Source organism: Choristoneura fumiferana, chromosome 27 (genome assembly GCF_025370935.1).
Source record: "Choristoneura fumiferana chromosome 27, NRCan_CFum_1, whole genome shotgun sequence".
Classification (NCBI taxonomy): Eukaryota; Metazoa; Arthropoda; class Insecta; order Lepidoptera; family Tortricidae; genus Choristoneura; species Choristoneura fumiferana.
The window spans coordinates 4,073,475-4,091,185 of record NC_133498.1 but is presented as its reverse complement, the minus strand read 5'-3'; the positions used below and the strand labels follow the sequence as shown (position 1 = coordinate 4,091,185).

Below are 17,711 nucleotides of genomic sequence, written 5' to 3'. Positions count from 1 at the left end.
GGTGCGTTCAGTGAAAAGTTTCGCTCGGATATGTAGAGGACGGTATTAAAAAGGTGGTATGTCTGGTTTGGAAAGGGTCGTAGCATGTTTCCTATTTTGTGGCGCGTTCACGCTTGCGATGTTGTTTATCGATTTCATCCATGCTGCTGCTGTGTCGGTGGGATTCGGTTGGGATAGTTAAAGATCCATAGCCTGTCACCTACAAACATGGGCCTTGGAGCCACGATACCCAGGCTGCTGTAGTACTGCTGAGCGAGTAGCTCTACGTCGTTTGTGTACTTCCGTTTCCATTTTGTCCGGCGGTTTTGGAACAAATTTTAATCTGTGAAGAAAGAAGTAGTATTGAGATGAAAGCGAATTATCAGCTAGTGGAGTCTGGCGAGCGGGTTCTGTCTCAAGCAATGTCAATTCAAACTAATTTTGATAACCCTAAAAACCAATGCGGCAAGCAGAATGTAAAACTGAGTTTTCACAGTCACATAAGAATACGTAAACCTGAATGAGGGGGCTTGGGGTTCCTACAGGCTTATCGCGGATAAGGAAATTCACAAACAGAATTGAATTTGTTCGCAGGCGCAAGTCACCACACAAACAAAGGCTTTCCTTGCCAGCAAGTTCATCGCAGCTTTGAGAGGCCATAAGGCAAACCACTAGGCTACCACGGCTTTTTTTAGCATAGAATAAGTTTAGGTAACTAGGTACAGTCAAGTTTTTTTTTTTTTTTTCTAGTCACCAGTGCTTTATTTTTCGAAGCAACAAGTTACACAAGCAGTCAACTCTTCTACGCCTGTTAACAATACATAGAGTCGTGTTCAGATATTTTTGTTCAAATGTTTGCTCACAAGTTTATGAACTCGACTGTCATCATCATCATCATCCCAGCTATATACGTCCACTGCTGGGCACAGGCCTCTCAGAATGAGAGGGCTTGGGCCGTAGTTCCCACGCGGGCCCAGTGCGGATTGGAAACTTGACACTGTTGACACACAAACCATTGAATTGCTTCGCAGGTTTGTGCAGGTTTGCTCACGATGTTTTCCTTCACCGTAATGCTCGGGTAATTCAAATATAATTTCGCACTTGAATTCGAAAAACTCAGAGGTGCGAACCGCGTTTGAACCTACGATATTCTGCTTGAGAGGCCATATGTTTAACCACTTGGCCACCACGGCTCGAACTCCACTGTACCATAGCAATTTTAAAAATTCGTTCTGTTACCAAATGCCGTACTTCATTACTTATGGGGCTACCAATCAGTGGCGTAGAAAACATTTTTGTTAGGCAACCAACACGGAGATTGAGAGAAGCGTGAGTTACGTACTTCGGATACAAACTCCTCGAAGTCAGTCTTCACAAGTTTTGTTAAGTGTCATCACGGACGTCATGTAAATAATTCTATCTACACAGTACACACCAGGGTGCAACCGTAAAAAAACCTCGTACACTAACTACTACAGCTAAAAATCTCGTATTTTGGCTTTCAAACCTCGTACATTTATTATTATGCTCTAAACGTGCTAAAACCAAAATTAAGGCATACTTATTAAACTATTGGATAAGGAATTTTTACTAAATGAAATAAACTATTGCAACCATATCGAAAATACAAACTGAGACATGGATGCACAGAAAACCAGAAAAAGAGAAGCACTGGGAACGAACCCAGGTCTCAGCAATCCTTGCTGCGTGCTATAACCCCTACACACTGCTGGACAGTACTATCATTTTGATTGCATAGTAGCACATCTCTTGTCTGGGTGAGCGGTTAGTTACAAAGAGTGTGACGTCTGTCGACGAAACATAGATGTCGCTAGTGCTGCTGCTTAAGTAGCATAGTAGAAATAAGCAACCTGAGATATGTATGCATAGGAAAAATTCGGGTCTAGATTCCTGTCCAGCAGTGGTGTAGGGGTTATAGCACGCAGCACGGATTGCTGAGGACCTGGGTTCGATTCCAGTGCTGGTCTCTTTTTCTGGTTTTTCTGTGCTTCCATGTCTCAGTTTTATTTTCGATATGGTTTCACGGGATACCCGTAAAGTAACAATTTGGAGTTGAAATAATACAGAAGAATGCAAAAACGAATAATAAAATACACGCAATAAATAAAAATAGGATTATTCCAGTTCTCTCTATTAATATATAAATCATAAGTAATGAAGTTTCTATTAATACATTAGTAAGTAATTATCCTTATACTTGTGTTATTGTATTGTATGTATGTGTGTATTGATGTTTTTTATTTATATTTAGTTATAGATGTATTAATGTTTTATTTATGTGTTATATATTATTGTAAATAGTTAGGTATTTGAGGTTTACATGCATTTATATTCATTCAAATGTTTTGCTCATTTGTCGATCCTTGTTTTTTGATTGCTCCTTACCACTCAAGGTGACTGGCAGAGATCCCTGCAGGGATAAGTCCGCCTTGTACTTAACACTTTTACTTTTATTTATGTACCTTTTTGTTTTTCCTTTTACAATAAGTAAAAACAAACAAACAAACATTACTTTGTATCTCAAAAAATATTTTCTCAAGACTCAAAACCAAGTAAAATCAAAAAAACTAACTAATTTGTCTATAATTATTACGAAGTTTGAAAATAATGGTTGTGCGAAATGTTCGTATGGCCATAATATCAAAATCTCGTACATAATTGTACGAGGTTGATTGAAGTGCCTCGTCATACGGCTCGTACCTCGTACGGAGTACTTTTACGAGGAACCTCGTACGGTTGGCAACCCTGGTGTACACATTAATTATTATAAGTCCTCTATAATGCGTTCAAAACCGTTGGCACCTATCAAATTTAACAGTTGTGTGAATATGACTGTAAAATAACCTGAGTTTCTGTATCTCTGTCGGGCAAGCCTGCCCCTGGCAGCAACGGAGAGTATCGGTTCTTCTCAAATTCGGCTTCGAGACTCTTGATCTGCTGTGCGCTGAACGCGGTGCGCGCGCGTTTGCTCGTGACGAACAACCTATGGAACAGATAGTCTTATTTGTCATTAGGTAAACGACATGAAATTATTCTAATTCTTAGCTTAGTTATTTTATTGACTCTGATAGGATATAGCTATAAATAGTTGGTCAGGATTAATAGCACCACCAAGATATGGAATTGGGGAAACCAAGGGTCCATAACCTGTAAGAGTAATTGCTCTTTTTCAGTTAGCGGTACATATTTTCCATGCTCTGCATAATATTTAAAAATAGAATATAAGGAGACAAGAATAAAAAGTATTTGACCGACGGGGATTCTAATACCACAACCAGAAATATAAATAAACTATGAAAAATTAAAGAAGTTCTGCCAATATTTGTACTGCTTTGTACTAAATAAATCTTCCTCCAACTTTCGCAAAAATAAAACTTTAGGTACTTCTTTGTTACGTATTAATTTCGCTTTTAATTATGTTATTTACAATACCACCTCGTAACTTTTCAGTCTTCCCTTTTTTAAGTTAAACGGCGTCGTCTAATTCCAGTGGCCATTACAATGTTATTATTGTCCCGACCAATTACTAACTCTTCGAGCAGACAGGACGGACACGGTGTGTCGTCGCCTAGCAGTTATTTTCAATAAACACCTCTCCTTGAGTAATTAGTGGCAATAAATCACCGTGTCATTCGACTACCGACAGCGCCATCTTGGATTCAGGCGACGCCACCGTTTAACAGTGAACGCATCCTAATTATCCCGCCAAAATACACATCAAACAAACGCCACAAGACGTTGAAAAAAATAAGAGTAATATCTGTTGCACGCTCATAGAGTTCTAATTTGCTTGTATATTGCTTTTTTAAGTGATTTGCTATTTTTGTACTTGGACAGAATGAATGTGGAGACGATTTATTAGATCTCGCGATCGTTAAAGAAATTTCAAAGAACATATGTTAAAACGGGTTGTATTTCAGTTTCAATATGATTTAATGAGCGTCGTTTGACTCTAAAACGCTTTAAAAAGTTGTAAAAATTGAATATCCGGTGACGTATGTTTTTAAACTTTTTTATGATGGACATTCCGGTTGGCGTATTTTTTTGTGGACTTTGTAGTCCATCGATTATGCCAAGTGCAATAATGCGATGGATAAATTAATTAGTGGCTGGATATAGCCGTTTGCAAGACAAAAGTGGCCGACAAACGTCGGAACGGCATTGTTGGACAGTGGCGGGGCAATTAACGTCAATTTATCGTCAAGTGTCAACGAGTGGTGTTCCGAAACGATTGTTTCGACAATTTAAAGATAAAATTAAGCTGTTATTTACGTCCGAGGTAGTGAATGAAATATTTGAGGTTTACGATGTTGCTCGATTTTTATTGTTGATATATTATTATTGTGTTATTTTTAAATGGAAGGGTTAGCACAACTGCTATAGTTCGTAGTCTTTTGAATAAGTATTTGGCTTGAAATGTGAACGATGGCACTGATCGTGGAATTTCACTTGATCCACATGGGGGCTACTACGAAATTCGAAAATTGAATTTCGTGTCGTACCGTCCCTCTCACTCTCGTATGAAATAATATAAGCATAAGCGGGACGGCACGATACGAAGTTCGAATTTTGCACTTCGTAGTGTATAGGCTCTGTGAAGTATTTACTCAAAAATGGTGTAAAACTGTGCTTTTGCTTAAGTATAATAAGTACAGTCGGGTGACTGTACTGCATTAATATCTGCCACAGCTGAGCGTGCTTAAATATCTGACACGTCCTTCTGGCCCTAGAAATAGAGTCGTATCAGATATTTATGCACGCTTGTTGTGTCAGATATTGGTGCTGGTGACTGTACCAACATGCGAGTAGAAAATTACAGCTCTACGCTCTACCTATTAGATCCTGTCATCTAATTTATTGAATCTGGCGTTTCTTTGCGGAGGCCCAATTATATCAATGGACTATAAAAATTACGAGTACTTTGCTCACCCGCGGCCATAATGATAGCTACCGTCTATGCAACAAATGTGTGTTTATGCAGCTACTTCGCCTCCACACTGGAAGAACACACAAATCACACAAACCCCACTATCAACAACCAACACCACAATACGCTGACGCGTTTCGAACTCAACTAGAGTTTATCCTCAGAGCAACACAACCGTAAGGATGCGGGTGAGTAAAGTGAAGTATTGTTTATAGTATTTGTCAACCAAGTACCTAGTCGAAAATGTAATATGAAGTGCACTTTTTGAAAGAAAGAAAGAAAGAAAAATGATATAACGGTCCCAACATTGCAGTAGGTACCACAACCAAACACAAAAAAAACAGTAATATATTACTATAACAAGCATAATTTTCAATACCTTTTGATTAATTTAGCGATTGTTTGCTATACGTAATGTGACCTTACGTCCCGCGGGAACATGACTCTACACTAGTAGCGTGGCGGATATTTCCGTGGTAAAGTCGAACCAAAAATCGCTTCCATCTTTAATAATTGTATGTGTAGTGTGTGGAATAAATCCTGTATGTCCTGATGTCCTAATTTGTAAATTAGGGCAAGCCGATGGGTATAGGATTCTATGAACGCTTCGCCACTGCTCTACACTCTTGTAGTGGGTACCTACTCTTGCCTGGGGGGCTACTACGAATTTCTTGTATTCATCATCATCATCCCAGCCTATATACGTCCCACTGCTGGGCACAGGCCTCCTCTCAGAACAAGAGGGCTTGGCTATAGTTCCCACGCGGGCCAGTGCGATTGGGAACTTCACACGCACCATTGAATTGCTTCGCAGGTTTGTGCAGGTTCCCTCACGATGTTTTCCTTCACCGCAAAGCTCGTGGTAAATTTCAAATGTAATTCCGCACATGAATTTGGAAAAACTCAGAGGTGCGAGCCGGGGTTTGAACCCACGACCCTCTGTTTGAGAAGCGATAGGTCAAACCACTAGGCCACCACGGCTTTTTTTACTTTTTTTACTCTTGTATTAATTAATATATAACCGTCAGCGGGACGGTAATACGAACTTCAAATTTTGCACTTCGTAATATATATTTAGGGCCTGTTTACTATGTCCAGCGTCTAATAATGGAGCAGTCAGGTAGGCACGGAACTTCAAGACAGAACGACGTTACCTCGCCAAGTGTTTTCTTGTTAGAATGAATAAATAAATAAATATCATGACGCCGCTTGAATGGTCTTATTGTTAGTATATTTTAACCCAAGGGCGTCGCCAGGGAGCATGGCGCATCTGCCCCCCTAGAGATTCTAAAAAGTTGCAAATGTAAAGCGACCAAATCCATAAGCCTTTGACTTGACTTGCTTGATCGATCAGTCCTGTACGTCGAAACCGACTCGAATGAATTCACCAATTCCAATAAATACCTACAATTCATACTTTTGTCATTGTCAATATCAACTTGCCCCCCCCCCCCTCTGGGCCTTCGGCTTGCCCTTGACACCCTTGTTTTAACCAAAGGTAGGTCCATGGTCTAATAATAGAGCAATTGAAGCTAAACTGAAATATAAGAAGAAATATACCTAAATCTATCAGCAATCTAGAATTCAAAGAAAAGCCGTGGTTTATCACCAAAGCTATTAGTGGTCAAAACTACCGTGAAAACATCGCTTAAAGTCAAATAAACTCTCTTGAAATATAAATAATCCACACATTCGGCCATAACTCGCGCTAAATGCTTATTTGAATAAAAAACAACACACGTTTACTTTATTTATGAACAGACAATGACAAAGGTGTTTCAATATTTGATCCAATTATCCTACTGCAGGAAAGTCAATGGTGTTAGCTGGACTTAACAGATGTACCTACTTTATGATGTGTCTGTGTTTTTAAATGCGTTTTCATTGTGCCCAATCTTATTGTTACGAACACTTAGACTGGGCACATCTAAGTATCTAATCTATAAAAATCATGACATATTTATGAGTAGCAAAATAAATTATATTTACTTCGATAGCAGCGATAGAGCTATATTTACAAAAAAATAATTGAATAATGTGATAATATATACGGCATCTTACGGACATTTAAGATACTCAAAAAACATAAGCCATAAACTTATGATATGTGCTAATGCTGCACTCTGACGGGATAAAATTGCAGTAATATTGACTTAACTTTTACTTTATAAAATCTTCGTCAAAAACCAAAGTAATCAGGTGTCAACAGCCACAAACAAAAAAGTTTCTATGTATTTTTTAAATAATTTATATTTTATTTAAACCAAAAATCAATCAAAATAAATCAATAAAACTAAAAAATATAATTATATAATATTGCATGAAAACAAAAGTTACCTACAATGAAAATTAAAATGAAAAGATTTATTCGAACACACATATAAAGAATAGATACAAACAAAAACAAATAATAATTAAGTGAAATAAAATAAAATGAGAATACAAAATACAAAAAATAAATAAAAAAAGACTTATTTTGTGTGCCCCAAAATGAATTTCCTCGCAATCTAAGTGAAAAGCAGTGTTAAACTCTAGCATTAAACCCATTTTCCCCTCGACGTGTCTATCCACCCTCGCCGTGCCGGCTCGGTGGCTATGAACGTCTTGGGTAAAATGGCTCGTTAATGCTCTTGTTGTAAAATCTACTATTGGGGTGTGTAACGGGTTTTCAGTTATAAATTATTTCAGTACTTAATTAACACTTTGTAGTTAGAAACCCGCTAGCATCATAATCATAACAGCACCCATTCGAAATTTCAATTCGCCGTTTAAATCGACTTACACCACAACACACACACATTAACGCAAGTGATGTCTCATTTTCTAAATCCGTTGGGAGGAGATAAATCTCGCCGTCCCGCGTCTCGTTAACTAAAGGGCAACACACACAGAGAGCGGGCGCGGGTCGGGTCGTGTCCGCCGCGGGAGCCGCGCGGTTCGTTGTATTCACACAGAGCGCGGTCGGACCGCGACGGGCCCGCGGCGGCTATCAATGTTGCCAGTTTAGTGACTTTATCCCTAGAAGTGACGGCTTTTGCTTAAATCTTAGCGACCAAAAAAAAGTTTTGATTAAAAAAATGGTTTTCTGGCGACTTTTGGAGTACAAATGAAAACAGTTCTAGAACCAATAATAAGAATAAGAATAATTTTATTTTCTCAACATGCTCGGAAATGTATGCGTTAATGTCACGAAATGGAGACATGAAGTTTTCTTTATGGCTCCCTACCCCTCTCTACATAACTTCTTGGCCTAGGCCATGAAGTATGTATGAAAATCCATTATTGTCCGCTGCTCTAACTTTTTTAATTTTACTTACTAACATTAAACTGACAAAGGAAAAATTACGAACAGCCAACCACCACTACTCTATAAGCATTTGCGATACTGCGATGCGATACGATGCGAAGCGATGGGATACGATGCGAACCGATGCGATGCGATGCGAAGCGATGCCAAGCGATGCCAAGCGATGCAAGCGATGCCACGCGATGCAAGCGATGCCAAGCGATGCAAGCTATGCCAAGCGATGCCAAGCGATGCCAAGCGATGCAAGCGATGCGAAGCGATGCGATGCGATGCGATGCGATGCGATGCGATGCGATGCGAAGCGAAGCGATGCGAAGCGATGCGAAGCGATGCGAAGCGAAGCGATGCGATGCGAAGCGATGCGATGCGATACGATGCGAAGCGATGCGATGCGATGCGATGCGAAGCGATGCGAAGCGATGCGAAGCGATGCGATGCGAAGCGATGCGAAGCGATGCGAAGCGATGCGAAGCGATGCGAAGCGATGCGAAGCGATGCGAAGCGATGCGAAGCGATGCGAAGCGATGCGAAGCGATGCGATGCGAAGCGATGCGATGGATGGATGGATGGATGGATGGATGGATGGATGAAATATTTCCTCACATTGTTTGAGAAAAGCACTATACAAGCCTCGGCCAGAACAGGGATTGCTGAACTCTTTATCCGGCCTCGTCTACGACTCGGCCGTCTACCCCGAACTCGTCCCTTACTTCATGGCTTCAGGCAATTATACAGTGCCGCGAGATATATGTGGTTAACAAAAAAGTAAAACCGACTCCAAAAAAATAAAAAAAAATAACAATAAATGGAACCGACTACAAAACCCTTCAAAATATTTTCCTAGGTGTACCTATTAGCTCGAAGTCGGTGCCTCAGCACGAGCCAGCATAAATAATTGAAATAAAAAAACCGACACGCTCTTGGCCGGTTCTTGTTTATTACTTCATCACGTCTAAACCACTGAACCGATTTAGATGAAATTTGGTATACATATAGTTGTAGTCACAGAGATGGACATAGGATAGTTTTATCCCAGGAAAATTTGTATAGTTTCTGCGGGATACATTGTATACCGAATTTCATCTAAATCGGTTCAGCGATTTTGACGTGATGATGATGGCTGATGAAGTAATAAAGAAACAGACTTACAAACTTTCGCATTCATAATATTAGTGGGATGGGATTAAAAGTAAGTATTTTTTTATATTATGTATGTTGTTCGACAGTCAACGTCATAAATAAGTGATCACTTTTTAGGTATAGGTACCTTGTCGCTTTCAGTCGTTACACAATTTCGTATGGCTTATCAAACATGACGTTAAAGTGCCAAGGTACAAAAGTGATCACTTATTTATTACGTTGAATGTACCTACACGATATGTCATTAATTAATTATAATATTTATCTAATTAGTTATCAACATTTTTTTTCACGTAACCCAACCTTTCAGACCGCCAGTGCCCTGTCACTACCAGATTATTGTATTGTTACACAATTTACATAAGTATTCCAAATTTCAAGTGAATCTGACTACTGGAAGTGGTCAAAATATACTTGCAGAATTTGACTACAGACGGACAGACAGACAACGGGACATGTGAAACTAAATAAAAGGTTGTAAAAAGTAGCCTTTATGTTATTCCAGCTATCTACGTACCAAATTTCATTCAAATGCCGTTTTAGTGTGAAGGAGTAACAAACAAACACACACACACACACACGCACACAAACTTTCGCATTTATAATATTTACTTATATATAGTACTTGTCAATTTAATTAGCTGTACATGGCTGACAATTATATTTTTATTAGAAAGTTAAGTGTGGATTTTACTTTATTATTTAAATTTATGTAATGGTTAAGTTACACAAATACGTTACTTTAACTTCCCTTAAAAAAAAAGCCTGGCTGCCGGTAGCCCAGTAACACACTGTAGATAGGCAATGCTAATATATCAATACTGAGGAGTCAAAGTTATCGATACTATCAAAAATTCGATATATCGTTGCAACCCTACCTGTCAAAGGACGCCGCGTGCGAAGGTAAAGCCATAAATCGCACGCGGCATCCTTTGACAGAGGCGGCGCGTGTCAAAGCGGCGGCGCGATACAAACACCGGCCATTTGCCGCTCGGCACGGCTGCCAAATTAGGGGTTTTCCCTCAAATTTAGGGGGTAAATAACTGGGATGGGTATTTTTAAGGATTGTTGGGAAGTTTTGCTTTTTATATTTATTTTGTATTTCTTATATTTCACATTATTTCTTGATAAAAAAATAAAAATACAAAATTATTGGCCTGGGGTAACCCGATCTAGCCAGTCAAATTTGATGACTCAGCATGACCCAGCAGGATCGTGAGGTAGACGACTATTGTTCCATACCTGCTGGCTCGTGCTGAGTCACCGACTTCGAGCTTTCAAGGGTTTTTGCGGTCGGTTCCATTTTTTGTTATTTTTTTTGGAGTCGGTTTTACTTTCTTCTTAAAAAATATTTTTATACGTATTAACCTGTTGAACCTAATAAGATTTTGCATTACCTGCAGCAACGCATGCTAAAATGTGGTATAGTAGTTAAGTTATATTAACATATATATGTTTTATCCAATATAGCTTCCATCGAAAATAGCCTAGTGTGTATTTCTTTTCAGTCGGTTCCATATGGGTATCAAATGAAAGGGCTCGAAAATAGAATCTTCACACGAAAAAAAATCAAATCCAATGTCGCTGCCATCACAAAAGCAAATGTAATCGTCTGGACCATAGTTCAAAAACGGAACCCGTATAGTTTCGCCATGTCTGTCTGTCTGTCTGTCCGTCCGCGGCTTTGCTCAGGGACTATCAATGCTAGAAAGCTGTAATTTTGCACGGATATATGATGAAAATCCCGACAAAATGATACTTGTACAATGAAAAATTAAAAAAAAAACATTTTGTGGGTACCTCCCTAGACGTAAAGTAGAGATTTTTTGTATGTAAGTAAGCGGTGGGTGAAAATTAAAAAAAATCTGGATGATAAGTAATCAAACTTACAATCCTGCCTGATGTCATTATACGACATGTTGCTGTGTGTGTAATCATTCACTTTAATTCTTGTGGCACTACCTATACTAACATGTTTTAGGGGATTTCCAATTAATTATAGCAATTTTAGGGTTTTTAACTTAAGTTTTAGGGATAAATATTTTTGAGAGTTGGTAACTCTGCGCTCGGCCCGCGCGCTGTTTGTGACGACGGGCGACGGCGCGGGCCGCGCACGACCCGCGCCCGCGCCCGCGTTCTGTGTGAAGGCTTCCATATACCGCCATGCAAATGCGCCCGTCGCGGGCCCGCGCACGACCCGCGCCCGCTCTCTGTGTGTGTTGCCCTTAAATCCCCCTAATTACTCAGTGGAAAAACACGAAAGATTTAGTAAGTGGTCAAGTGTCAATTGAAATTTTAAAATTTTTGTAGCTACGAGTATTAAGAATTATGTAAATAGAATCTTATGTTTTTTTGGCTATACGTTTTTAGTGTGGCAAAAAACCGTTACGGGGCCGAACAGAATTTTATATAAAGTAGGTACTTTTATTATTTCAAACTAGTTACAAAGTGTTAATTAAATACATATAACTGAGATCCGACACACCCCAAAAATATTTTTCCATTTTAAGAAGTTAGTTTACCTATGGCATTTACTTTCGAATAGGTACCTTCATTATTTAAAAAATATTAAATATATAAATAAAATAAATAATTACATATTCGTGTGTTTTGCTTAGTAATTCTACTTGATTTCTAAGTCTACATTCATATTTTGAGAAAATCAAACTGGCACTCAAAGCCGGTATTAAATTATTAGTAGCGGCGCGGCTAAACTGACAATGTCTACCACAAATCATCACCATTTGAGTCACTATCATGCTATTCATCACTAGGTACTTTAATTGTACATTGTGTCTTAAGGGTGGTAAATAAGGAATTACGAACGAGACTCTATTAGAAGCCCGAAGTCGAAGACTAGGGCTTTAATGAGTCGATGTTCGTAATTCTAGTACCGCCCGTGCGACATACAATGTTTTTCATCACATTTGCTAGTAAAATTGTATATTTGTAAAAGAAAAACTAATATATTTACAAAAATTGCCGATACCGCTGAAAAAATTAGTACGGGCAATGACTTATTTACCGACCACGGGTTTCATGACAAGCACATTAAGGTCGAGGGTTTTATTTGGGGGTTGCAACCAAGGCAGCCTGCATGCTACGACACTGTTAGTGAGCAAGTGTGATGAAAAAAAATCGCATCGCAAATCAATAAATATCAACTATAACAATACTGGAACGATATTCAAACTCCCGCTTTACGGCTTTACGCGGCAAATGCATGGCGCGACGTCAAATGGTCCGCGAAGGCGCAAAGTGTCGTACGTAAGTTATTTATTTTCATTTTTGAGGCTTGGGCCGAGAGTGTTCAATAGTGATTTGAGAATTTTAGTTGTAAATTATGCTTTATAAAGTAAGTAGGTAGATAATGTTTTTTTTTCAGGAGATTAATACGTATCATCAGTTATTGTTTACTAGCTGTTGCCCGCGACTCCGTCCGTCCGCGTAGAATGAGGGCTATCGCGTATGAATTCGCCGCTAGAGGCGCTAGTGTAGCGTGGGGTCTCCGAAATGTCAAATCTCATAGTTTTAGGGTGAGCTACGCTGGTTTATTTATACCTACTTAATTAGAATAATTTTGTGAATATTTTGCATTACCTGAAATTAGTTATAGCAATTATTTGATAAGGGCAATGATTGTCTGTGTTTGAGACAGTTTTTTTTCGGAAACTTTTGCCCTCCCTTTTTCCGAACAAAACGGGACTAAGCAACACTGTGGTTGCTCGATATTTTATAGTACGGTTTAAGATGTATTAAATATGATGACGGATGGCTAAGTGGTTAGAGAACCTGACTATGAAGCTTGAGGTCCTGGGTTCGAATCCCGGCGGGGCAGATATTAATTGAATAATTTTGTGAATATTTTGTTCCAATTATGATATTTAAAATGTCGATACAGTTTGTGTTTAACCTACGCAAGACTGTGGTTGCTCGATATTTTTATAACGGTTTTAAGATGTATAAATATTTTAATCTAAACTTTGTTTTCACGCCCGTAATAACAGACTTTGAAAGCTACACTTAAAACCTCACGCAACAGTGGCGCCATCTAGAAAGTCATTCGTTTAGCGCTGAAACAGCGGAACAGCGGGAACTATGCAATTTTCCGGGATTAAAACTACTTATCCTACGTTTATGTCCTTCCCCGGGACTCAGACTATCTGTAGGTATACCGAATACCATCTAAATCGGTTCCGCGGTTTAAACGTCAAGAGGTAACAAACAAACTTACAAACTTTCGCGTTTATAATATTAATATACCTATTTTGTATTATTTTTATCATACAGCTGCAAAACGAGCAGGCGGGTCACCGGATGGTAAGTGATCACCACCGCTCATGGACACCTACAGCGTTATTAGGACTGCGGGTGCGTTGCCCACCTTGCAATAGGCGATACACTAGCCTTTTTATTTATTAAATTGAAATTAATTAAGCTGGAGTTATTGTTCCAAAAGAAAGATGGATAGACGAGATAAATAGCGGCAAGAACTGGATTCCAAAAGCGCTAAATGGAGGGCATGGGGGAGGCCTTTACTTTACTCGTAGAATTGAACATTTTTAATTTTTAAAAATCAATGTTACAAATATTAGTGATGAATGACATGGAATTATTATAAAATTGCTATGAGCTTAGAATAATATGAAATTGTTATGAAATTATTTGTTAAACTAGCTTTTGCCCGCGACTTAACCCGCGTGTGATTCGGTTACCGCGCGCTGTTCTCTCGGGAACTGTGCATTTTCCCGGGATAAAAAGTAGCCTATTGTCACTCTGGCCCATAAACTATCTCTATGCCAAAAAAACCACGTCGATCCGTCGCTCCGTTACGTATACATTACGTATACACACAAACACACACACACTTGCGCATTTATAATATTAATAGTAAGTATGGATTATTATTGCCTGAATTATGATTATTAAGAAAATAAATGAGGCTTAATTATTATTATTATTATTCCAGTACCAAATGTTAATTACATTTTATTCTAGAAGAGCGGGATCTCCTGTCATGGTATCTTCCTATACCTACTAGGAGGTCTACTCTAACATTCTTGCATGTCTGTCTGGGTAAATACATTTTCGTCTTCATGTTTCATTTTCAATTCTTAGTAAGAAAATGTATGAAATATATGAATGAATGTGGAAGTGTAAATCCCACTAATACTACTAATATTATAAATGGGAAAGTTTGTGAGTGAGTGAGTGAGTGAGTATGTTTGTGACTTCTTCACGCTGAAACGGCTGGATTGGACGGATTTAGATGAAATTTGGCAGAAAGTTATTTTATAACGTGGATTAAAACATAGGATACTTTTATCCCGATATTCCCACGGGATGGAAATAAAATCTCTAAATAACAACCCCTGGGCTTAGAGTCATGAAATTTGGTATGTAGGTAGCTGGACGTCTGGAATAACACATAGGCAATTAGGCATTGTGAAGCAGCAGTGCTTGCACTGTTGTGTTTCGGCGTGGAGAGTAAGACAGCCGGTGAAATTACTGGCACTTGAGGTATCCCATCTTAGGCCTCTAGGTTGGCAACGCATCTGCAATACCCCTGGTGTTGCAGATGTTTATGGGCGGTGGTGACCTCTTACCATCAGGAGACCCACTTGCTCGTTTGCCATCCAATCGAATAAAAAAAATAGGCTACTTTTTATCCCGATGTTCCCACGACGGGATAGGGATAAAATCTCGAACTAAGTAATAACCACTAAACTTGGAGGCATGAAAGTTGGTATGTAGATAGCTGGACATCTGGAATAACACATAGGCTACTTTTTATCCCGATATTCCCACAGGATTGGGATAAAATCTCGAAATAACGACCGCTGGGTTTAGAAAGAAAGTTTATATATCTCTTCGTTTGTTTGGTATCTCTTCACGTCTAAACGCTGAATGGATTTAAATGAAACTCGGTCGGTATACAGATAAATAAATAAATAAATAAATAAATAAATAAATATCACGGGACAATCCACACCAATTGACCTAGTCCAAAGTAAGCTTAGCAAAGCTTGTGTTATGGGTACTAAGCAACGGATAAATATAATTATATAGATAGATACATACTTAAATACATATTAAACACCCAAGACCCGAGAACAAACATTCGTATTTTTCATACAAATATCTGCCCCGACACGGGAATCGAACCCGGGACCTCAAGCTTCGTAGTCAGGTTCTCTAACCACTAGGCCATCTGGTCGTCTAGACAGATAGTTTGAGTTACTGGGAAGGATATATTTTCTCAACGTTTTAGATGTGAAGAGATACCAAACAAACGGAGAGATTTATAAACTTTCGCATTTAGAATACTAGCGTTTACTCGCGTTTTCGCACGTGTAAATCTTTAGATATATCGAAGGTTAAAAGGAGAAATTTACTAAGCGACAATTTATTTAAGATAGTGAGTTAATTAATATACATATTCGGAATCAGACAATTTTTCTCTGTCATTTGAGCTGTCTCAAAATTTTCACAAAAATGTCGGTTAGTCAATTTCTCCTTCTAACCGTCGATATAGATTTCGGAAAATTGCATAGTTCCCGTGGGATAGCGATAAACGAATTATACGCAGATGGAGTTGCAGGCAATGGCTAGTATTATTATAATGTTATGTTATGTTAACTCTTTTAGGACTATCTACGAGTATATAGTAAGTTTTAGTTTTTCTGTTGTATGTTGTGTGATTTTTTTTTATATACGAGAGAGGGGAAACGAGCATATGTCGCCTGATGGGAAGCAATCACCGCCGCCCATAGACACCTGTCAACCGAGGGGTATCACAGGTGCGTTGCCGGCCCTTCGTGAGACATAGGTTCGTTTTTTAAAGATCCCTAAGCTGTACCGCTCCGGAAACACTGTCCCAGAAAGCTGGTTCCAGTCGTGCGTGGAAAAAAGGCAATCAAAATAAAATAACTTTAAATCAAAACAACTTTTTTCCATGTTGTACCTAACCTACTCGTATTTGTTAAAGGTCATAGATAAACTGCGCTGGGTCAAAGCAGGCGAATGCCCAAGTTTACTTTTGCCCCGGTTCGAAAATTTAGTAGATCCGGCGTTGGCCGAACCAACCGCTCAAATATTTGGGGTTAATATGGTGAGACTAATAAACATTAACAAATCAATGATTCTTAGGTCGGAACCACAGCGGTACTGAGCTGACAGCCCTTTCGACTCTGTGGCCTGTTTGGTATTATTTGAAATGTTTTCTTTTGTTAGGGCAGAAGTTTTGAGTTACAAGTGGTGCCTACCTGATTGTTGATAATCAGCAGCTTTCTCTGGGTCCTGGGCATCTGCGCCCGCGCTCTCCACATCAACATCATCACTTTTCTCATCATCAGATACCTCACCACTGTCCACCTCATTGTTACCCACTCCATCATGATAAACTCCTTCGATATATCTCCTTGTGTAATCAGCAAATTCTGGATTGATATCATCAGCACTTGTATTTTGTTTAGCTTCTTTGTTAAATTTGTCTGACAAAAGATTATCTATAGAAAAAGGAAGTTTTGCTTCTGTTCTCTCTGTTCTAGCTTCGTTTTGTTCTTCCACATCCATAGCTTCTGTTTGAGGATTCATTTTTTATTCGGGACCACAAAAAGGAAATAAAGTACCCACAAAAGCACGTCTTCACTTTGAAGAACTGAATACCGTTTTGAGGATCCAAATCGTACTTTTTCCCGGCGTCAGTGTCGGGTGTCTCACACGCGATAATAATTTAAACTAATTCGAAGCTCTAACGATGCGTTTTTGTCAAATTGGACCGCTGAAACCACTGAGCAGGGAATGTTAACTGCCTCTTCTGAAAAACATATTTGTGTTCCACGTCACTCGCTTTTTTAACATCAAGCCTTCAGTCTCGAGGTTAGAATTGAGATTTGAGTGTGTTATTCAGCTGTCGTAACTGGTCGGGCAACGAATTATCGGAATGAAGATGGAAAGCCAGAGCTAATGGGCGTCTTTCTGGTTGACAATTTCGTATGCTACACTTAAGAAGTTGCCAATGGAACACCTATCCTACTCCTTCGAGACAGGGTCGAAATGCTCGTGTGTCGTCTTAAACGATGCAAATAGCTGTTCGAGATCGGTTCCAAGTTATAATTAGAGATGGACCAATCAGGAGACGGTGGGCGTGGCGGAACGACGGATGCGCAGCGCTTTGTAGATCGAATCGGGATTTATTTAGGGAGTGAATTATGCGCGTGCTCATTAATTGTGATAATTATTTAGTTAGTTTGTGTAATTGGACGCGAAGGAACGGGGGACACGTGTTATTAATAATAGAGCTGTTGGGAGATTACATAGTTTAGGAGCATTAAA

The 17,711-nt window shown here is 39.0% G+C and overlaps 1 protein-coding gene across 1 annotated transcript in view; it reads right to left on the bottom strand.

The window, feature by feature from the left end:
- lms (lateral muscles scarcer) overlaps positions 1-17,276 on the bottom strand; it is a 27,498-nt gene extending 10,222 nt beyond the window's left edge. Inside the window, exon 1 of the mRNA XM_074108601.1 lies at positions 16,640-17,276. Within this exon, the coding sequence (XP_073964702.1) occupies positions 16,640-16,970 (331 nt within the window). The 5' untranslated portion in view covers positions 16,971-17,276. The remainder of the gene's footprint in view (positions 1-16,639) is intronic.
- Positions 17,277-17,711: the final 435 nt, after the last annotated feature.